Source organism: Saccopteryx leptura, chromosome 3, assembly GCF_036850995.1.
Source record: "Saccopteryx leptura isolate mSacLep1 chromosome 3, mSacLep1_pri_phased_curated, whole genome shotgun sequence".
Taxonomy (NCBI): Eukaryota; Metazoa; Chordata; class Mammalia; order Chiroptera; family Emballonuridae; genus Saccopteryx; species Saccopteryx leptura.
Genome location: NC_089505.1, coordinates 71507389 through 71531085, shown reverse-complemented (window position 1 = coordinate 71531085; position 23697 = coordinate 71507389). Strand labels below are relative to the sequence as shown.

The 23697-nt window shown below is 42.5% G+C and overlaps 2 protein-coding genes across 4 annotated transcripts in view; both read right to left on the bottom strand.

The window, feature by feature from the left end:
- LOC136399222 (zinc finger protein 615-like) overlaps nucleotides 1-23697 on the bottom strand; it is a 265085-nt gene that overhangs the window by 68115 nt on the left and 173273 nt on the right. The window contains exon 1 of one of the 3 annotated variants that reach the window (XM_066374210.1): nucleotides 5332-5418. The exons of the other annotated variants lie outside the window; for them this stretch is intronic. The gene's annotated coding sequence lies outside the window, so the exon portion shown is untranslated. Of the gene's footprint in view, nucleotides 1-5331; nucleotides 5419-23697 lie in introns of those variants that run through there. 3 annotated transcript variants of the gene reach the window in all.
- LOC136397119 (zinc finger protein 615-like) lies at nucleotides 2593-21844 on the bottom strand. Its single transcript, XM_066371711.1, is given in 8 exon segments — nucleotides 2593-2789; nucleotides 2792-3052; nucleotides 3197-3391; nucleotides 3538-3781; nucleotides 3783-4105; nucleotides 5332-5427; nucleotides 5707-5868; nucleotides 21700-21844. Coding segments are annotated over 8 exon segments (1623 nt in total).

Here is a 23697-nt window from a genome sequence, read left to right as displayed (position 1 = left end):
CCCCAAGTCCCTCCTTGCCTGTTGCTAGAGGAACTGTGTAGCCACATCTCAGGCTCTCTTCTGGAATTCCAAGTTCTGGCCTTGAACAAGTTCCCCGATGTCATAGAATGTATTAAAAAGTTTCTGATGGGTGTGACCATAACATTTGCCATAACTGTCAAGTGAAATAAAACATAAATGTCTTAGAGGCTCCCAATGCCTTCTTTTCTTCCCAAGGGGTGGTCACAAGCACAGAGGAACTGCTTAAATTATCACAGGCTGGAATATATCCAAGAGCAACATGGCAGAGGGTGCATCTTGTTCATCACTTTAGTCACAACAAAAAGTTGACAGTACAGATGTTACACAGGAGCAGCGAGGGTGAATCCAGCTTCCATCAGGTGTGATGATGTGTGTATGTCACAAAAGAATCCAAAGACCTTTGGGCTGGATGTTCAGCTGAAATAAATTGAGAGCCACATTTATTTTTTTTTTCTTCTGAAGCTGGAAACGGGGAGGCAGTCAGACAGACTCCCGCATGTGCCCAACCAGGATCCACCCCACATGCCCACCAGGGGGCGATGCTCTGCCCATCTGGGGCGTCGCTCTGCTGCGATCAGAGCCATTCTAGCACCTGAGGCAGAGGCCAAAAAGCCATCCTCAGCACCCGGGCCAACTTTGCTCCAATGGAGCCTTGGCTGCAGGAGGGGAAGAGAGAGACAGAGAGGAAGGAGAGGGGGAGGGGTGGAGAAGCAGATGGGCGCTTCTCCTGTGTGCCCTGGCCGGGAATCGCGTACCCAGGACTCCCGCATGCCAGGCCGATGCTCTACCACTGAGCCAACCGGCCAGGGCCGAGGCCCACTTTTAAAACACATTCAGTGCAGTCCTCCTTGGTTTCTCTACTCTCACTACTGCCGCACTCACAATACTCCTGGTCACCCAACATGTGTGTTTCATTAGGCGAGGGGATGCCCTACATAAAAATTTTTTTACACCAGCTGTGTGCCATTAATATATCTTAATTGTTACCCAATAATATCAAATCCCACAGGCAATGGCTCAGGGCCACACTCTGCTTCCAGGTCACTTCAGAAGCCAAACAAATAAAGTAGCTCTCCCGGTCACCTACACCTTCTGACCTGGCTTCAAATGGAGGTTCCCACAACGCCTCCTCTGGTTCAGTTGATTTCCCAGAGTGGCCCACGTCACAAAACAAAACCAAAGACAATAATGTTTCCACTTTATTAAAGGGTATCATAAAAATTATAGGTGAACAGCCAGATGAAGTGATGCACAGCTCAAGGTCTGGGAGGGTCCCAAGCACAGGAGCTCGTGCCCCGATGTGGTTTGGGTACATCACACTTCCAGCACTGGGATGTGTTCACCCACCTAGAAGCTCTCTGAAATCCCTCTCATAGGGAGTTTATTTTCTGCTGGCTTTCTCAAGTGGGCATAATTTATTCATGCTATTTCCAGACACCTGCCCCTTTGGATGTGTGTGGTGGGGCTTAAATTTTGAATGAGTCACCCAATATAACAAAAGATGCTGTTGGTTCTGTTGTCACTTAGGCACTGATAAGGGTGTCAGGAGCTCTGTGCCAGGAACTGGGGACAGAGAGCCCTATGAATGTATTTAGTGTATCTCACTAGGTCATATTGGTGATCTGAAAAGGATACCTGTAAAGGACTCCATTTTCTAATTCTCTATATAAATTACTTTACAGATGAAAATAAAGCTGTGATGCCAAGGCTTAGGGATGGAAAAAATAATGTTACCATCAATGGAAAGTATGAGGAAACTTGTGATGAAAAAACATTTAGAAATTCCTCTTGTGGTGTTGGTTACAAGAACTTGGTGCTAAGACAGTAACTACTCTGAGACCAGATAAAGTGCACCGACGGCCTAGGGAACACTGCCTCCTGATTCCATAAAAGGTTTCATATGTACAGTTTGAACCCACAGTATCTACAGGTATTTATTGATACACAGAAAACAGAAGCAGAGACAAGTATGAGAAAGTCAGGAAGCAGAGACGAGAATGAGGATGCTGGTTTGAAAGCCCCGATACGCCTCATCCTGGCACAGATGAGAAGGAACTGCTAGAAGTTCATGTTTCTGACTCCACTCTAGCATGGCTCTTAACCATCTCATTCAAATCAATAAATCAAATCTTTAAAAACAAAAAGACTTCACAATAATCACCGCATCTGTTTAGCTTCTCTGCATGAGTTTGGATACGTATATATATAATACTCTATATGAGGAAGGCTTTTCCACTTTCACTGCATAGTAACAGTTTTACTAAGGAATGAACTTGCTGATATACAGTGAGAGCAATCTTTTGAGAAAACCTTTCCCACATACACTGCATACATAGTAATTCTATCCCATATGAGTCCTTTGATGTACAGTTTGCCTTCACTCAGAAGTCCTTTCCACATTCACTGCATGCATAGGGCTTCTCTGCCGTATGAAACATTTGATGTACAGTCAGCTTTCCCTTCGGTGAAAAGCCTTTTCCACATTGACTGCATAAAAAAGGCTTCTCTCCTAAATGAGTCCTTTGATGTACAATCAGTGTGTTCTTCAATGAGAAGCTTTTTCCATATTCACTACATAGGGCTTTTCTCCATATTCAATACGTAGGGCTTTTCTCCCGTATGAGTCCTTTGATGTAAAATCAGTGGGCGCTTCTCTATAAAGCCTTTTCCACACTGACTGCATACATATGGCTTCTCTCCTCTATGAGTCCTTTGATGTATAAACAGCTTGCTTTTCTCTTGAAATCCCTTTTGACATTTGCTGCAATATACGGCTTCTTTTCCGTATGAGTCTGTTGATGCACAAGCAGTTGGCTTTTCACTGAAAAGCCTTTTCCACATTCACTGCATTCATACAGCTTCTCTCCTGTATGAGTTTGTTGATGCACAAGCAGCCTGCTCTTCCATCAGAAGCCTTTCCCACATATACTACACATATAGTTCTTGTCTTGTGTATGAGTCTGTTTATGTACACTCAGTTTGGACTTCTCTGGGAAGCCTTTTCCACATTCATTGCATACATATGGTTTCCCTCCTGAACGATTTCACTGATGGATGATGAGATTGTGCTTAATTAAGAAGATTTTTTCACATTCACTGCATGTGTAAAATTTATCTCTTCTATGAGTTTGCTGATGTTGATGTAAATGAGATTTTCCAGAGAAGGTCTTCTCACATAGACTACATCCATATGGTTTCTCTCCTGTATGTGTTCGATGATGAGTAATGAGATGACTTTTCCTGAGGAAGCCTTTCCCACATTCACTGCATTTATAAGGTTTGTCTCCTGTATGAGTTTTCTGATGTTTATGAAGATAAGACTTTGAAGAAAATTTCTTCCCACATAGAATGCATCCATGGGGTTTCTCTGCTGTATGAGGATGCTGATGATCAATGAGCTGATCCCTGTAACTGAAAGCTGTCCCACACTGACTACATCTGCATGGGTTTTTTTTGCCACGTGAGCTTTCTGATGTATATTCAACAGTGGTGTATTGAAGGTTTTATCACATTTACTGCATTCATACTGATTCAATCCTATATGAATTCTCCAATGTTCAGTGAGCCTAGATTTTCTGGGGAAGGCTTTCCCACACTGACTGCATCCATAAGGTTTCTCTCCAGTATGATATCTCTGATGATCAGTGAGCTGAGCCATCTTGACAAAGGCTTTCCCACATTCAGTGCATATGTGGGCTTTCTCAACACTGTCAGTTCTCTGTTGCTGAATGACCAGGGACTTATTTTTGATGGATTTTTGTACTGGGATGCAACCTAATTTCAGTGTAAAATTGTTCATGGTTATCATGCAGAATGGATGTCTCACCTCCATTTAAATGAACAGAGTTCTTTAATTTAAAACTTCCAGTTAGGTTTTCAAAACTTACTTTTGACTTTAAAGGTTTTCCACATATCTCCAAAATATCACAATGTTGCTTCAATAGGAAAAGGCTTTCAATCAGATTAACAATATTTGTGAACATATCAGGTTCACAGCACTCCTCCCCACTCTTCACAATGCTTGGACTTTGAGGTGACTCTGTAGAGGCTCGTTCACTCTCCAGAGTCCTAGGAAAAAGAGAACCTGAATCATGTAGGAAAGTGAATGCAGCAATAAAATCTAACAATGAAAATCTGATTTAGGAAAATTAGGAAAAATGGCACTTGAAGCTTACATATGTTAAAACCTAATGGGCCTTGCCTGACCTGTGGTGGCGCAGTGGATAAAGCGTCGATCTGGAAGTGCTGAGGTCGCCGGTTTGAAACCCTGGGCTTGCCTGGTCAAGGCACATACGGGAGATGATGCTTCCAGCTCCTCCCCCCTTCTCTCTCTCTGTCCTCTGTCTCTCCCTCTCCTCTCTAAAATGAATAAATAAATAAATAAATAAATAAATAAATAAATAAATAAATAAAAAACCTAATGGGCCTTGAACACTTGTAACATGTTAACAGGAACTTTTCTTCTTAATTAAATGAACAGGATAGACCATTAGGAGAGAGGGAAAAAGAATAATTTTTTTAAAAGAAAGAAACAGGAGAGCTCAGCATAGAGGTAACATCCAAAGTGATGCTTGATGGATAGAATTTAAAATGTCTAGTGCAGAAAAATAAACTCAATATAAAAAAAGAATGGAACTATGGTGATTCTTGTTCTCACACAGAAATTGAGAAGTCAGAGGCCAGCGACCATGACAATGAATACACTGCACAGGACGGATATAAATATTAGAAAGTATTGAAGAAGATGTTAATTTGGGACTGATCTTACAGAAAATAAGAGTTCATTTATAAGAATTGAGTAAATATTCAAGACTGATGAGAACTGAGTATAAAACTCCTTTGAAGAAGGTGGACAAAGAACAACATAAATGCAGTATGGAAAGCAGGCTGTCACGGGGACACAGCCTCCAAGGTGGGGCTGAAGTTATGAAAATAAATCGCTGTTTCCAGACAGGGCAGGAAGGCCCAGTAGTCATTTCAAAGTACGGTCTTTCCAGAGAAGCAACAAAAATGGAATGTCATATTAAAAGGGGCTAACACAGGAAGAGACACTGTGGCCGTGGACAAAGGACAGAATGACCTTTGAATCCCAGGAAGAGGAAACTACATATATGAAACAATATGTAGATAAAGTGAACAGGGATTGTTGCTCGGAAGAGAAAAAAAAATGGTATCTTTTCCTCTGACTTTCTACAAATAAAAAAGGCTCTCATCTATATAGGGATGGTTTGGTTTCCTCATTCACTGTCATGGCTCTGACACCTTCTCTGACTCCCTGGTCCCCCACCTTGCTGGTTCTCACTCACTCACCTGGACAGAGCAGATGTTGGGGTTCATCCCCTACTGTCCACGGTTCTTCCCCTCGCTCCGACTTGGAAAGCGCGTCTGGTTTGCTGGATTGATGCCCTGCTCAGAGGGAAAAATGACACAAAACTTAAGCTTACTGAACTGGGCTTCTATTGGTCAAGAGGAAGAATACTACCTTTAAAAATTAACAAACTTCACATCTGTAACACAAAGTCTTTTGTCTCAGGACGCAACATATTATACCTTCTTCTCTAAGGTAATAGAAGGATCTGAGGTTCTACCTTTCAGAGAAGTACTTATTCATGAGAGTTAAGCATCTGAAGGGAAATAAGCCACTGGCAGAACATCTTCTAAGTGACACAGGGGAGCTGTCCTCACCCACTGACACCAGGTTGCTGTAGATCTCCAACATCACGTTCCTGTACAGGTCCTTCTGATTGGGGTCCAGGAGCCACCACTCATCCCGGGTGAAATCCACGGCCACATCGTGAAATGTCAGGCATTCCTGTAAAACATCGTTCTGTTTAATGGTGTGATGTGCTTTTGATGATGGCAAAGAAATACAATTGTGCATTCAGTAATCCATGCATTCATCTGATTAAAAGACTGTGTGATGTGAAGGAGACATTCTACTGATATATTTCAGTACTTCTCAGATTAACTGAAGTAGTGTTTTATACTCCTCTACAAACCCATGATGAAGAAAAGGAAAGATTAAAAAAACTCAAATGCCTACCCAGGCAGTGGTGGAGGGAAGAAAATGTCAACTAGGGATCTGAGAACCATGGTTAAAAACTCAGAACCCTGGGTTGAGCACCCTTGTTCGCCAGCTTTGGTGTGGGGTCTCTGGCCTGTGAGTAAGATTAATGAAATTATTTCAGTATTGCTGGCTGGAGCGTAAGAATTGCTGGCTTAAAGACCAAGGTCCTTGACTTGAGACCAAGATTGCTAAATTGAGCAAAAATAATTGGCTCAGCTTAAGCCCCATCTCGTGGTCAATGTAAGTAAGAGAAGCAATCAATGAATAACTAGTGTCTCAACTACAAGGTGATGCTTCTCAATTCTCTCCCTTCCTATCTGACTTGCTCCCTCCCTCTTTCTCTCTCTCAAAAGAAAAGAAAAAGCACACAGTCACCTGAGCCAGAATCATTTTCTTCTCTTGTTGGAAAAAGCTGGAAATAGAGTGGTGTGTCTTGGTGTGTTGAAATGTTGGAGTTCCGCTCTAAATTTCAGCTCAGAAACTTGTCTTCAGGTGGGTTTGTTGCAAGAATTGCTGACACCCAATTCTACAATGTCTTCCTGCTCCCCGTGATTCTGTTGCTCCAGGGAGTCAGGACCTGTGGATTGAGGAGGAATATTCAGTGACTGGTACATTTCCTCTGGGCCAGATGCACTCACCTTCACAGTGACCACAGTATCACTAGTGCCCTTTACACCGTGTCCCCGAAGTTTATCCTTCTGGCCAATAAAGCCTCAGCTTCCAATTGTGGTGGAGGACCCCATTATCCTGTGGAGTTTAAGTGGGATCACTGTCAACAGAGATCCAGGCAATGACAACCAGCCCTGCACCATCCTTATTGGCAGGGGAGTCTCAGAAAAATCACTCATACAAAGCTGACCACATGGAAGGAGGGGATCTGGGCACTGTTTTCCTTAAACCATGTGTGCCAGATTCTTCCTAGAACTTTTCTGCACACCCCATGAATGCACCCAATTCAGGAAGAAAACAATGTCTGGGCACATCGCCTGCACTGTACTTTACTTTTATTATTATTTATTTTTTAAGAGAGCCAAGAGGATGAAGACAAGAACATAGAGCTTCTCCTGGATGTGCCCTGACTGGGGAATCAAACCGGCAACATCTGTGCTCCAAAATGATGCTCCAGCCAATCAAGCTATTTGGCCAGGGTTTTTTTGTTTTGTTTTGTTTTTTGATTTAGAGACAGAGAGAGAGTCAGGGAGAGGGATAGATAGGGACAGACAGGAATGGAGGAGAGATGAGAAGCATCAATCATTAGTTTTTCTGTTGCAACACCTTAGTTGTTCATTGATTGCCCTCTCATATGTGCCTTGACCATGGGGCTGCAGCAGACCGAGTAACCCCTTGCTCGAGACAGAAACCTTTGGTCCAAGCTGGTGAGCTCTGCTCAAACCAGATGAGCCCGTGCTCAAGCTGGCGACCTCGGGGTCTCGAACCTGGGTCCTCCACATCCCAGTCTGACGCCCTATCCACTGTGCCATCACCTGGTCAGGCTGGCCAGGGTTTGTTGTTTTTTTGTTTTGTTTTGTTTTGTTTTTAGAGACAGAAAGAGGAAGGGAGAAAAAAAGGAGGGGAAAGGAAAGAATTCACATTTTTAATCAGTCATGCATTCACTGTTTGCTTTTTGTGTATAACTTAGCCAAGGATTGAATTGGCAACCTTATCAATTCATAAAAAAAACTCTTAACTGATTGAGCTAAGCTGCTGCTAGGGCTGAATTTTTATTGATTCATTGGTGAAAGAGAGAGAAAGATTGGAGGAGAGAACCATAGATCTGATGTTACACCCATTTATGCATTAATTATTTGTCTCCAGTATGTGCCCTGAGCGAGGATCAAACCCACAACCTTGCCATATTGGAAGGACAAGCAATGAATGAGTGCACAACTGACACAGAAAGACTTAGTGGAACAAGGACAAGATGCTTCTCTCTCTTCCTCATTCTTTCCCTTCCTCTCTCTCTTTAATCAGTGGAAAAAATTTTTAAAAACTCATTTAAACCGTATCAGGTTAGCTAAGGTGGTTAGAGCACCAGGCAGAGAAGCCATGGTTGTGGGTTTCACTCCTGGTCAGAGCACGTACAAGCAACCAAGAATGCATAAATATGCCTGACCTGTGGTGGCACAGTGGATAAAGCGTTGACCTGGAACGCTGAAGTCACTGGTTCAAAACCCCAGGCTTGCCTGGTCAAGGCACATACAAGAAGCAACTATTATGAGTTGATACTTCCTGTTCCTATCCCCCTTCCTCTTTCCCTCCCTCTCTCTCTTCTCTTTCAAATCAATAAATAAAATCTTTAAAAAAAAGAATGCATAAATAAGTGGAACAACAAAATGTTGTATGTTTCTCTCTTCTTATCTCTCAGTGCTTTCTTCTCTAATTCAATAAATAAAATTAAAATATTTTAATATCATTTTTATTAAAACAAGAAATATCAAGTGTAAACCTTTTAAAATTCTTATTCATTGATTTCAGTAAGTAGAAAGGAAGCAAGAGGGGTGGGAGAGAAAAACATTATTTACTCTGTGACAGAAGAAAAATAATTAATGGCAGATATAAACCACATTAAATAGACTTTTTTTGTCTTAAAGAATACTACAGCACTGGCTGGGATAGCTCAGTTGGGTAGAGCATCATTGTGGTACAGAGTTGTTGCCAGTTTAATCGCAGGCAGGGCACATACAGAAGTGAGTTCATGTTTCTGTCTCTCTCCTTCCCGTCTCTCTCTAAACTGTAAGAAATAAAAACATACAATAAATATTTTTATGACATAAAATTAGTAATCCTAGATAAATTATATTTTATGATTTTACCCTCATAGAAACTGTCACCTGCAGACACTGAGGCAGGTGAATAATTGACAAGGCTACACGAGGGATACAAATGTCCACTAAAATCCCAGCTTTTTATTTTGTACTGGAGAAGAAGCCAATGCGTGAGATAAGAAAAAGTGTAAACTACAAAGTAAGAAAGATAACTAAGGATACATTCAGGAATTACTTCTTAGAAAGAGAAAATGCACCCACTAAGCACATTTTCACATATAGCTAGAAAGAAGTACATGCACCTAAGTAACTAAATTCATTTCATTTTTTTTTTTTTTTTTAGTGAAAGAGAGACAAACAGAAAGGCAGACAGACAGGGACAGACAGAAAGGAAGGGATACAGAAGAACAAACATTTAAGATAGTGTAGACTAGAGCCAGAGATTGTGAGAAAATATTCTCACATTATGTATCTGGTAAAAAATTGTACTTACAATTTACAAATGATTTACAAAACATAACAATAATAATACAACCATCCAATTCCTTTTTGTATGAGGTCATAAAATTTCTAAAAACTGAATCTTGGCCCTGGCTGGTTGGCTCAGTGGTAGAGCGTCGGCCTGGCGTGCGGGAGTCCCGGGTTTGATTCCCTGCCAGGGCACACAGGAGAAGCGCCCATCTGCTTCTCCATCCCTCCTCCTCTCCTTCCTCTCTGTCTCTCTCTTCCCCTCCTGCAACCAAGGCTCCATTGGAGCAAAGATGGCCCAGGCACTGGGGATGGCTCCATGGCCTCTGCCTCAGGCGCTAGAGTGGCTCTGGTTGCAACAGAGCAGCACCCTAGATGGGCAGAGCATCACCCCATGGTGGGTGTGCCGGGTGGATCCCGGTCGGGCGCATGCAGGAGTCTGTCTGACTGCCTCCCTGTTTCCAGCTTCAGAAAAAAAAACCCAAAACAAAACAAAAAACTGAATCTTGATGTTGTTACAACTGTAAACTTACTAAATGTCAGTAAGTAGTAGAATTAGTATTTAAATGTTATATAGAAATTATGGCCCTAGAGCCTTGGCTGTTTTGCTCAGAGGTGGAACCTTGGTCCAGCATCAATTTATTGATTTGAGAATAAGTGAGCAAGGGAGAGAATCAGACAGCAAGAGAGAGAGAGAGAAAAAAAACAGAGAAAGAGAGAGATACCATAGGGGAGAGAGAGAGGACCATAGATTTATTGTTTAACCCATTTACGCATTCATTAGTTGACTCCAATGGTGCCCTGAGCAAGGATCAAACCTTCAACCTTGACATATTAGATGGACACAGTGCCACCAGGGTAGGACTGTCTCCTAAGCAATAATTATAATACCTAAGGTGTTGTAAGTTACCAAAAGCTACAAAATTAATATTAATATTTTAGGAAGCTTAAAGAACATTTTATTAATTTGGGCTAGGCATGCAGAGATTTTAAAAATGATCTTTGTACTTGTGTGATTAGCATCAAAATGAGGATTGCCGATAGCAGTGTATTGTAAATGCAGAGGGGAAGGAGATTTGGATTCTCTGACCTTCCCCCACACCTATAAGGAAGTGAGTGAATAGCTAGCCAGGTGCAGGAAAAGAAAAATTAAATTAAACCTTTCCTTATATTGATGGGTTATTTGCAGGCATTTGTCCCCATAGAAACTACCCCTCCCCTCTTGAAAGCTGTAGTTAATGTATATATCTTAAAACAAAGGAATAGCAAATGAACACTGGAAAATATAGGAATATCTTTTAATATGTAAAGTGACATTTTTACCACTGTGTTACCTTGTAAGTTTTAATGTGTAGAACGTCTTTTTATGAATCCTGTAGATGAATGTTATAAACTTGCTAATGAATTGTGTCTCATCCCCCTTCATTCTTTTCCCAAACCTGTATAGGTGAAAACAAAGGTTATAAGCTCATGCCATGATGTCAGGCTTTTCCCCTGCCCATGTATAATTAAGGGTATATAACTAGCCCCTAGAATACTATAGGAACACACAATTTGGGACTGCTGCCTCATGTAAGCTATATGTGATAAATTTACTCCTTTAATAAAACTTTTCCAAAACTCATCTGGACTTGGTGTCTCTATGTGAGCCTGCTGATTTGAGGTTTGGTTACTTTACAACAAAGGTTCCAAACATACATTTAAAAAAACAGAACTACCAGCCTGACCAGGTGGTGGCACAGTGAATAGAGCATCTGACAGGGATGCAGAGGACCCAGGTTCGAGACCCCGAGGTTGCCAGCTTGAGTGCAGGCTCATCTGGCTTGAGCAAAAAGCTCACCAGCTTGGACCCAAGGTCACTGGCCCAATCAAGGAGTTATTCAGTTTGCTGACGGTCCATGGTCAAGGCACATATGAGAAAGCAATCAATGAACAACTAAGGTGTCGCAACGAAAAACTGATGATTGATGCTTCTCATCTCTCTCCGTTCCTGTCTGTCTGTCCCAATCTATCCCTTTCTGACTCTCTCTCTGTTCCTGTAAAAACAAATTAACAAACAAAAAAAACCCCAGAACTACACAACAATGTAAATAAATTGGAACATGGTAAATGTAGTTGAAGTGCCTTGAGATCCCTATATTGTTGTAGAAGAGTGTCAAGATATCATTCATATAAAAAAGATATCAATTATCACAAAGATTTAATAAAGTTTCATGCTATACATCATCTCTACTGTCAGGATGAAAACTAACAGCTGTCTTAATTTCTATCCTTACAGATGTGGGAACTATAATTGTAAAACCTCATCCGCACTCTGGTTCAGTAGCTCAGTTGGTTAAGAGTGTCTTCTCCATATGCTAAGGTTGCAGGTGTGATCACCAGTCACGGCACATGTGAGAAGCAACCAATGAATGCATAAATAAATAAATAAAACAACTTAATCTTTTTTTTGTCTCTCTCTCTAAAATTATAAATCAGTACAATTTAGAAAATTATTTAAAATAAGACCAAAAATAGAAGAAAGGAAGAAACAGAAAAAAGAACAATATAAACAACTGCAATACATTTAGATTACTTGTTTTAAAAGAGATGAAAAATTACATTAAATATAAAAAATAAGCATTTCTATCAGTTACATTACATACTGTCACATTCAAAAAAAATTTTAAATCAAATAACATCGTATTATAGGTGACATGTAAGTAACATAATGATATGGAAAGCTTGAAATAAAAGTTAGAAAAAGATACATCATGGTTGACCAGGCAGTGGTGCAGTGCACAGAGCGTTGCCTGTGATGCTGAGGACCAAGATACAAAAGTCCAAGGTAGCTGTCTTGCATGTGGGCTCATTGGGCTTCATAATGAGCTCACTGAGCTTGGACATGGGCTCACCAGCTTGAGCATGGGCTCGCAGACATAACCTTATGGTGACTGGCTTGAAGCCCAAGGTCACCAGCCTGATGATGTGATGGTCACTGCAGAAACCCCACCCTTAAAGCATGTATGAGAAAGCAATCAATAAACAATTAAGGTGCAGAAACTATGTGTTGATATTTTTCATGTCTCTCCCTTCTAGTCAGTCTTTCTCTATCTGTCCCTTTATTTTTCTCAATCTCTAGAAAAATTAAGAAAAGAAAAAAAAGTGTTGGAATCCATGGGAGTTTGAAAAGACCAGAGTAACAGGCTTTATTGAAAGGAAGAAAGGAACCCTGCTGGGCACTTCTCGGGGGAGAAGAGCACCAGTTACAGACTAGGGGTGAGTTATATAGTGTTTGGGAGAGCCAGAGGGGGTACTGAGGCAAAAGTCCTGGTATGTTCCCTTTTATGGTTTTAGAATTTCAGCTTTCTGGAATGCTCCTTCTTGGGGCAGGTTGATCAGCTTTCTGGTCAACCTGCCTCTGTCTCAGGGGCGATGGTCCAATAAGGATGAGGTCTGACAGATAAGCGGAACATCAAGAGGGCAGTTTGGAATTCACGTATCTATCATTTCTCAACTCTGTGGTTACATATAAAAGAAAGACAGTTATTAATTTTATAATATACAGTGAGGGGTGACAAGGAAAAATAGGAGAAAAAATTGGAAAATTATTGCTTCTTCTGGAGAGAACTCAAGAAGGGAACCTTGCCAAGCCAAGTCCCTCATTCAGTTAAGAAGGTTGTCAATTTCCATGCTGTTAGGTCTGAACCAGGCGATGTCCTCGAAAACCTGAGTGAGGAAGTAAAAAAAATTTGCGAGGTAATAATTGTGAATTCCTTGCTGAGAGTGCTGAGTGGACAGAGTGACATGGTGATACATGGTCTCCTGGATGAGCCTCATGAGATGTGCTTGTCTGGTTCCTCTCGAATGGGAGGACATGTGGAGATTTTTAGAGACAGGGAAATTGTTGGTGTAAGTTTTAGAAGGACTGAGTATGTGTGGTTAAAAGGAAGGGAATTTGGAGAACATTTAGGAGGGAACTTATGGGGCTGAAGGGCGGCTTCTTCCTGCTGTCATCCCTACCTATTTGATATTTCCCTCGTGAAGTTCTCCTTGGGGTATTGGGGAATAGGAGTGTAGGAGCATTTGACTGTAGGTAATCCTAGAGCTTTCTCTCATCCAAGCCTGTAGGAACTTGATAAAAAAGGGACAAGTGTTTGGAGATCAGGAATATAGAGATAAGGAGGGTTGTATAGCAGGGGTGAAAGTTCTTCCATGGTAAAGTTAGAGATATTTTTTCCTGGCAGCCCTGGAGAGAGCAGTTAGCTTGAGCTAAAAGAAATGTTTCGTGTCCATTTGTAGGCTCTTCTTCAGCCAAGAAGACCCAGCGATCTTGTCCCCTTACTATGTGAAGGGTAAAAATACTGAGAAGCGTTAAGAAGTGAATGCTATTCATTCTCCTAGTTCTTCAGAGATATGGGAGAGCTTTAGGGTTAGGGGACCTGTAGGGGTTAAAAGATAGGATTTAGGAGGTTTGCTGATATAGGGTTTCAGATTTTTCTGTTTTGCGAGGGCAGGTTGTTCAGGGTTGGTGTGTAGAGTTAGGTATATTTTTTTAATTTTCTGATTGGCAAAGGTCTGCATGAGGTTCTGTAAGAAACTAGTGAACAAACCTAAGAGGCAGGGTCTAAAAGTTAGAAAAATAAATAGGAGAGTGTATGGACCAATGAAAGGCAATAGTCAAGACACCCAGTTTGTGCGAAACCACTGATTCCATGTTTACAAATTCGCTGGACTTGAGAGAGAGAGAGAGAGAAGGAATAAGACAGGGAAGTGGCCAGCCCCCCTGCCCTTAGACCTACTTTTATAGAAATTTTTAAAGCAACAAGAAGAGAAATTACCTGTATAGCTCATTTGGTCCTTGACAAAATTGACAAATAGTGTACTAGGAATTAAAAGAGGCTCATGGGGTGGGATTAGGTTGATACTTGGGGTGAGATAGATTGGGGTACAGGTTTCTGTCCAATTAGTAGGGAGACACATATGGGCGTTGGTTCAATAAGAGTAGAAAGCCCCTGATTGTGTGAGGCAGGCTGACAGGTGAATAGAGAATAAAAGGACAAGGGGTCAGTTTTGTTTCTCTGTTTCTGAGCTCCAGATGGTCAAGATGGAGGAAAGAGTGGCCCTTAACAGCAGTGGAAGTTGTCAGGATCACGGTGTGTAGACCTGTCCACGTGAAAGTCAGTCCTTGGGTGATGTACTGCTGGAAGCGTCTCTTGGATAGTCTTTGAACAGTCTGCTGAGTAATCTGTAAATCCTGAAGTGCTTAGGGAAAGGGTGGTTACATTTCTACACTTTGCAGTTAGAGTTTAAGTCCTAGTGACCACTGCTTCTAGCTGGAATTAGCAGTAGGTCCCAGCCTACAATAGGCATGGGACATTGAGACAAGAGGAATAAAGGAGTAAATAAAGCAACAAAGTCAGACTGTCAATATCCACAGTAGAGATCTTTGAGGGATAAATAAAACTCAAATATTCAGGCAAGGCATAGTAGATGGCCCTTGTGTTTACAAGAAATGAGATCAGTTTATCTGCTACTTGGAAGAAATACCTTAGGCTTGTGTACGATGTCCTTGGGCCTTCAGTAGCAATTCCCAGCATGCTGGGCAAGGTCAGGACACAGGTAGCTGGAGCAGGGCTAGAAGAGACTGAACCCTCCCTCCATGGAGCAAGGGGGCAGCTTACCTTCTCATGTCCCTCTTTCCATAGCAAGGATGTATCCCTTGATGGGGCCGGGAAGCCTGGCAGGCTTCAGTTCAGTGACCTTTCTTTCCACTTTGGAGCAGGGCCCTGATACAATTCTATGAAACCCTTTAGGGTGCTGGAGCCTTTAAGAGCGTATGCCAAAAGCTGGTATTTCCTGACTTCTTTTTGGCCTTATTTGCCTTTTCTGTTACTCACTTGGCCATTATAGACCTTAAAAGCCATGCTCAGAAGATCTCACTGAGAGGCTTGTCTAAGAGAGCAAAATTGGGAATCCAGTGTCTAAAGAAGCCTATTAGATCAAGGAAAGAAATTATTTGATTTGTGGTGGTAGGTGGTTAGAGACTGCGGAGGGTCTGAGTTTGATCTAGGGTGAGACATCAGGTGGTGGGGGTTAAGGCGATGCCCAGGTAGACTACGGACTGAGAATGAAGTTGAGCCTTAGCAGAGAAGACACAATATCCCTTCATGGTGAGGAAGTTAAGAAGGGTGGCAGTGTGTCTCCTTGAGGCAGGCAGGGAGTGGCTGCAGAGGAGTAGGTTATTTACATATTGTAAGAGAGTACTAGTTTTGAGATTGCATGCTGCTAAATCCTGAGCTAGTGCTTGCCGAAACAGGTGTGGGCTGTTTTTGATTCCCTGGGGTAAAATAGTCCATGTAAGTTGTTGGGCTGCATTAGTGTCCTGGTCAGTTTAATAAAGGTAAACCGAAAGTAAGAGTCAGGGTGTAGAGCAGGGGTCTCAAACTCGTGGCCTGCCGAACAATTTTGTGCGGCCCGCAGACTAATCCATGAAGTTCAAAATATTTTGGATAAAATTAAGTAAGCCCTTGGATTAGTCTGCAAGCCGCACAAAATTGTTCGGCAGGCTGCATGCAGCCCGCGGGCCGCGAGTTTGAGACCCCTGGTGTAGAGGAATGGCAAAGAAGGCATTCCTGAGGTTCAGGACTGTGAAGTGAGTGGTGTTTGAGGGAATGCATGACAGCAACCTGTAGAGATTAGGGACTACTGGATGGAGGAGAACTATCGCCTCATTGATTAGGAGTAAGTCTTGTATGAGGAGATAAGCCCCGGAAGGTTTTTGAACAGGAAGGATGAGGGTATTGCAGGGAGAGTCTGTGGGGATGAGTAAACCTGGTTTAAAAGGTGAGTAATTATTGGTTTAAGGCCTTAGAAACAGACACAGTTACACATTAAACAAAGACTTCAGATACACATTATGAATTAAGGAATTTAAATGAGCATGCTTTACTTGTTTCAAATCAAATTATACTAGAGGTATTTTCTGACAAAGAGACAAAACAGATTACTCACTCACACTGCTCAATAGACAACTTTGTGGGGGTTTTTTTTTTTTCAAGATAGCAGGGAGTTGTCAGCATAGAGGGGAAGAAGAGAGAAAACAGATGGATGGACAGTGTGAGCAGCTAGATAGAAAAGAAGGAGGGTCAGAATCTGCAGGAGGAGGAGGAGGAGGAAATTAAGTTGGTGATGGCCCCACGTGGTCAGAGTAGTCAAAAAGATTTTGTCTGGCCTGACCTGTGGTGGCACAGTGGATAAAGCGTTGACCTGGAATGCTGAGGTTGCCAGTTCAAAACCCTGGGCCTGCCTGGTCAAGGCATATATGGGAGTTGATGCTTCCTGCTCCTCCCCCCTTTCTTTCTCTCTCTCTCTCTTCTCTAAAATGAATAAATAAAAATTAAAAAAAGATTTAGTCTGAAGAGAGGGGAGAGGACGAGGGGTAGTGGAAGGCACAGTCAGTCTCTGAGGAGGGGTAAGGATGGGTCAAAGAAGAAAAAGAGACAGCTGAAGCCAGTGGGGGAATGAGTCAAAGAAGAAAAAGAGACAGAGCTGTCCATCTGTAAGGAGGGAGGAGGTGTTTAAGAACACTGTGGAGAAGGGAGGGGCCCCCGACCAGCAGGGGAGGAGAAAGAGAGTGTGGTATATGCAGGTGAATGAGAAACAGGTTTCTTTGAAGGGAGGGGGCTCTTGGAGGAAAGAGACTCGAGTGGAAGAGATTTGCAGAGGGATCAAAGAGTGGTCCCGAGAGAGGAGTGCCCCTGGGGGTCAGGCAGGAGGGGGAGAGAGTTGGGAGTCCACGGAGAAGGAAAGATTAGGAGTGGAGGTTTTAGGTGAGGTTTCTTTGGCCAAAAACGGCCTGCATGTAGAAAAAGTGGCACAGAAATTAAGGACAGGAGAGAAGGGAGAAGAAAAGCCTGCATGTAAGGAATCTCTGATGCCCTCCCCATCCAGTGGCAAAAGTTGTCAAGGTCTTGCAGACTATTGTAATCGAATGTCCCGTTTTCAGGCCAATGGGAGTCATTGTCTAGTTTATATTGTTGCCAGGCAATATGGCAAAAGAAAATGAGTAGAAGACAGCCCAATGGGGTTTGGTCAGACAGCTTTGACTCTGAAGAGCCCAATGGGGAGATTAGTGATCTAGAGAGGGCATCCCCACCTCTAATTGCAATCTCAAAGGAGAAAGCTCTCCTGGGAATGTGGAGTCATCCTGCTGAGGGGTCGTCACCACCTAAGAAGGAGCTCAAAGCAAATGTGGAGGGATTTGGCTAAGCGCTTAGACTTTTGGAATGTGCTGTCCCTGGGACAGAAAAATGGCAAATCCCTCAAAATGTGAGGCTGACCAGAGAAAACCATCTGACGATGGATTAGGGACTTATGGGTCGAATTAAAGCCAACCAGGATAGGGAAGGGAGAAACTCCTTACCTTTCTGGTCCAGCAGAGGTTCAGGGTAGGGACAGATCTCCGGCCAATCGACCTACAATTACACGTCCAAACAGAATCAGGGAGTAAGCCCGGGACGAGCTGCCACTGCTCATTGCTTCCCTGGTTGTAAGCTTAGACGGCAAAGAGGGATCGTCCAGGCAGTTAGTACCCTGTTTCGGGTTTCAACACCAAATGTTGGAATCCATGGGAGTTTGAAAAGACCAGAGTAACAAACTTTATTGAAAGGAAGAAAGGAACCCTGCCAGGCACTTCTCCAGGGGAGAAGGGCACCGGTTACAGACTAAGGACAAATTATATAGGGTTTGGGAGAGCCTGGGGGGATACTGAGGCAAAAGTCCTGGTATGTTCCCTTTTACTGTTTTAGGATTTCAGCTTTCTGGAATGCTCCTTCTTGGGGCAGGTTGATCAGCTTTCTGGAATTCCTCTGTCTCAGGGGTGACAGTCCAGTAAGGGTGAGGTCTGACAGATAAGCGGAACATGAAGAGGGCAGTTTGGAATTCACGTATCTATTAAAAAAAAATATAGCATAAAAAGTCTCAACACAAGTAATCTGTTGTAACCAAACTCTTACACAAAATGAACCAGAATATCCTAAAGTTACTGCTGAGAAAGAAAAACAATGCTCATTAGTATTAGTTTCAATTCACTGCCTTGTAACAGTCTGAAATTCCTTTCCTCTATTGACCCATGGGTTGCAATGAATCAGGTTTTATCCCGGAATGCTGAAGTTACTGGCTTGAAAACCTGGACTTGCCTGGTCAAGGCACAAGTGAGAAGCAACTACTATAAGTTGATGCTTCCCTCTCTTCACCACCACCACCCTTTCTCTCTCTATGTCCTCTCTTTAAAATCAATGTACAAAATCTTGAAAAGAAAAAGAAATTATTAAAAGCCTGCCATTCTTTGCACCTAACAACACAGCCTTGAAATGTGTCATGAAACTGGACCACAAAACAAGAAGAAATAAACAGACCAGACTAATAGTACAACACTGCAGCATACCTCCCCCAGTAACTGACAGACACACAGGTCATCAAGAAACAAAACAGAGTATGTAAACTACCATTTTAAACACCAAAAGGAATATTCCATATTGAGCAAAAAATGTTGAGCCTTGGCCGGTTAGCTGGTTAGTGTCACCCAGAAATGTCAATGATGCAGATTTCATCCCCAGTCAGGGCAGATACAAGAATCTACCAAAGAATGCATTAATAATTGGAAAAACAAATCAATATTTCTTCCTGTCTTTTGCTCCCATCCTCTTTGTCTAAAATTGATAAACAAATTTAATTTTTTTTCTCTTTAGAATCCAAGACAAAAAAAAGGGACAGAAACACAGGAAGGGAGAGAGATGAGAAGCATCAATTCTTCACTTAGGCTCTTTAGCTGTTCTGTGATTTCTGTGTCATATATGTCTTCACCATAAGAACTACAGCAGACTTAATGGCCTCTTGCTTAAGCCAGTGACCTTGGGCTCAAGCTGGTGACCACAGGGTTTTGAATATGGGTCCTATGCATCCCAGTGCAATGCATTATCCTCTGCACCCATGCCTGGTCAGTCAGATTTGTTAAAAATTTAAGACTATTTTTTTTATAAAGTTGAGAGAAATTTTAACACACTTAAATACTACATGGAGAGTTTGACTATGGAAATGACTATCAGAAGCCCATGCATTTTAAAATGTCTTGTTTCCCAAATGTATATATACACCCAATAAAATTCCATTCATAATCCTAAACTAACAGCTATATACAGCTTTAATAACAAAATGGAAATATATGCTGTATCAGTTATGAAACTTAAAGTTAGTTTAATTATAACAGCAAAATAATAGTACTATAGACAAGCCACAAGAACAAAATACAATGACTATGAGCATATTTATGCACAGAGAGACATGATGGCACAGGAAGTTCTGCAGAGAAGAGGGTAAGAATGGCTTTTGAAGCCTGACCAAGTGATGGCACAGTGGATAGAGTAGCTACAACAGACAGGGGTTGGAGAGTGTTAGCTCCAGGCACTGGGGGCTGCTGCCCCGGGCATCTGCTGACAGGGGGTTGGTGCATCTAGTGTGCTCAGACTAGCACATCCTAGCCTAAAGCCTTGGTCAGTGGCTTTCTGAAAAACAACAGCAGTGTGAGGTATTGAGGAATAACAGGAGGAAGCAGATTTTTTCCTACAGGAATGTACAGGCTTTTAGTAGTACAAGGTCAAATGTGTCTTAACATTGCAGCCTCTTTTTTCTCTTTTTCTCTAGGGGTGTAGATAAATACTCATCTCAATCTTCTCTAACTGCTTTCTGCTTATCTGGGATCTTAGAGTAGTCCCTTTTTTACCTCTGTTTACTTTCTCCATCCTTTCTCTTTTTGTTTCTTTCCCCTGCACAAAACTTCTGCACCTTACACAAATCTTCCTAACAATTCAGAAATAACTAGCTTCTAGAACAACTTTGTTTCTTTCTTTTCCTTCAAAAAGTACCTCTGTACCTGTTAGGTTGGGGTCTAGGGCCGCTTGCCAAAAATCTTCTGCCAGCCAGGTTCAAGTGATCTGGCAACACGGCAGTTCCTTCTCTCTCCACCTGAGCAAAAGTGACTGATAGTCCACCTCCCCTCACCACCCACATCCATGTCCCCAGTGGGGCAATTTTCTCATTAATTATCCTACCCCCGTCTCAAAATTCTCCACCAAAATTAATCTCGCTAGACTTGTTCACTAAACCTGTAAAAGCTTAAAAGCCTGGGCACTCAATCCTGACGCCATTTTTTACTCAGCCCATCTGTTCGCAGATGCATCAATAAATTTCTTATAAACCTCATGAGGCCTGACCTGTGGTGATGCTGTGGATAAAGCATCAACATGAAATGCTCAGGGTGCTGGTTTGAAGCCCCAGGCTTGGCCAGTCAAGGCAATATAAGGAGCAACTACAAGTTGAGGCTTCCTGTTCCTCCCGCTGTCTTTCCTCTCTCTCTCTCTCTCTCTCTCTCTCTCTCTCTCCTATATCTCTAAGATAAATAAATAAAATCTTTTTTTTTCTTTTTATAGAAACAGAGAGAGTCAGAGAGAGGGATAGATAGGGACAGACAGGAACAGAGAGAGATGAGAAGCATCAATCATTAGTTTTTCGTTGTGACACTTTAGTTGTTCATTGATTGCTTTCTCATATGTGCCTTGACCGCGGGCCTTCAGCAGACCGAGTAGCCCCTTGCTCTAGCCAGCAACCTTGGGTCCAAGCTGGTGAGCTTTTGCTCAAGCCAGATGAGCCCGCATTCAAGCTGACGACCTCGGGGTCTCAAACATGGGTCTTCTTCATCCCAGTCCGATGCTCTATCCACTGCACCACTGCCTAGTCAGGTGATAAATAAATAAAATCTTGAAAAAAAAATGCCTGACCAGGCAGTCGCACAGTGGATAGAGCATCAGTCTGGAATGCTGAGAACCCAGGTTCCAAACTTTGAGGTCACTGCCTTGAGCATGGGGTCATAAACATCAACCCAGGTTTGCTAGGGGGGAAAAAACGCTTCTCCAGCAAACATTAGCCATACCATGGCCCCTCCTACAGAAAGGCAATCCGCAATTTACAATCTGCCGCCCTGAAGACAAACAACACAGCCTTACAAAGGCTACTACCCAGGCCAATGCAAAATATAAGCAAGCAAACTTAAAAAACATTTGTTAAAGCTTATTTTCCCAACAGGACCCAAACCACAGGCAGTCACCTGCTTCCTTCGGAATAACGTGGGAGCTCCTTCCACACTCCTCCCACCACCATAATTCCAGGGGTCCACACTGCACCACTTTTGCTCTGTTTTGTCAGCTACTCTGAGATGTGAGAGACAAACCTCCCATGACATAAAACATTTCGGAAAATCTGAAAGGACACGAGGACACACACTTGACTCTCTGTAGCTCAAGAGGAATGTAAACTCTCCACTTCCTCGAAATTATTTGGCACCTGAAAGCGTCATCCAGGTATAATGTTCCACTATGGCGGCTGACGAGGCTCTGAACCATTCAAAGAAACACAGGCGATTCTCGCACACCCAGGAAGGTGATACATCAGTGACCACTAGCACCTGGTGACGCTTGGGAGCCGCCATGTTGGGAAACCTTAAGCCATATACATACAGTATAAGGAAAGCAGCAATGTTGGAGCCTGTAGCCTGGGGTGGTGGAAGTTGGAAGGGTTCTCAAATTGTCTGATTTCTTGGAACTATTGTAGTAAGGTGTTGTGGACCATAAATGGCAAAAAGCCATTGTAGATTCGAGGCTTAACAAAAGGCTAAGTTCTCCCGCCTCTATATCCATATTTGGCTGTGATGCTGAGTATTTTTGCACCCACTCTACTTGCTTCCTTGGGTTGCTGGAAGCAATATACATGCCCTTCCTCTGACTCTTTGTTTGTTTTCAGATGTTGGTAGATTTCACTAATAAATCCTGTTTTATGCCTTGGGAGAGTTCCTGTCTTAGCCTTGGATGTGCAACTTTGTATCAGGGTCCTTGATTTGCATTTGACTATATAATAAAGTGAACTGGGACTATGGGGCACTTGGATACTGCCAGGCATTTTGAAGAGTCCTCCTGGTCCCATTGTTTTTGTTTTGATAAGTGTGTTTCCTTAATTCCACACCATTATTAGGAGCCGCACTGGTCCGCGGCAAGTGGGGCCCGAACAGGGACTTGAGTATGGGGAAACTAAAACTGAAGGAAGGTGACGGAACTCCCCAAAGTGAAGTGCACACAGTGAGTAAAAAAAGTTTTGGGGGAAAGTGTAGTTGGGAGTAAAAGATTATGGGACAAGCCTGACCTGTGGTGGCACAGTGGATTAAGCATTGACCTGGAACCATGAGGTCACCAGTTTGGAACCTTGGGCTTGCCCAGTCAGGGCACATGTGGGAGTTGATGCTTCCTGCTCTTCCACCCTTCTCTCTATCTTTCTCTGTCTCTCTCTAAAATGAATAAATAAAAATAATTTTTAAAAAAGATTATGGGACAGATAGGGCCAAAAATAAGGGACCTTTATGTAGAAATGTTTCCCTATGAAAACAAATCATTGTCTGAAGAGTATCAGGGTGAGCTGGAAACAGAGGTATGTGAATATGAGGATAACTTGGAGTCTGAGGATGACAGGAGGGATGAAAAATCTATGGCTATGGCTGCCTTAGCCCCGGGGCCTCTGCTGCCCTCAGCTCCTTCCTACATTCAACTCTCTGCTCCTCCGTTCCCTTATCGGGCTGATTGTGGAGTCTATAGCTCAAAATCTGGGAAATCCCCTCTCCAACAATCTATAGACCAGGCTCAAAATGTAGGGGAAACAATAAATGATGGCTTTACCCATTTTCCTGTTGTAGAAAGACAGGATGATACAGGGAGACTAGTGCAAGAACATGAACCTGTACCTTTTAGAACTCTGAAAGAGCTTAAACTTGCTTGTGTTCAGTATGGGCCTACTGCCCTTTTTTCACTTGGCTTATTAGATACTATTAGGGCAAAGGCTCTTCCCCCAAATGGCTGGAAGGCGATTGCTTGTGCTTGTCTCTTGGGGGTAATTATTTGCTGTGTAAGTTGGACTTTTTTGAGAATGGAAAGAAGACTCAGGCATTAGGAAGATTGCAGCTTTTCCTGTCATGGTCTAATTTTCTTTAATGTTTTGACTGCGGTCTTCTGAACTATCATTTTGTTTCTTTCTTGTTCTTTGCCTGGAGGTTGAGGCAGGGGACCTGTGTTGGATCTGACTATAGAAAATATCCCAGCAGCTGCCGAGAGCAAATTTTCTTGGGGAGATTTTGTTTAGTCACATCCTTCAGTCCCTCTGTCTGAAAATGCCCTGACTAATATCAGGCAGACATCTTTCTAATCTGGATGTGCTCTGAAATCCCGGGTTTCTTTCTGGTTTGTCTGATTCATCTAATTCTTGTTTTTGTTTAGTCTTTGTTTAATGTTGTCAAAATGT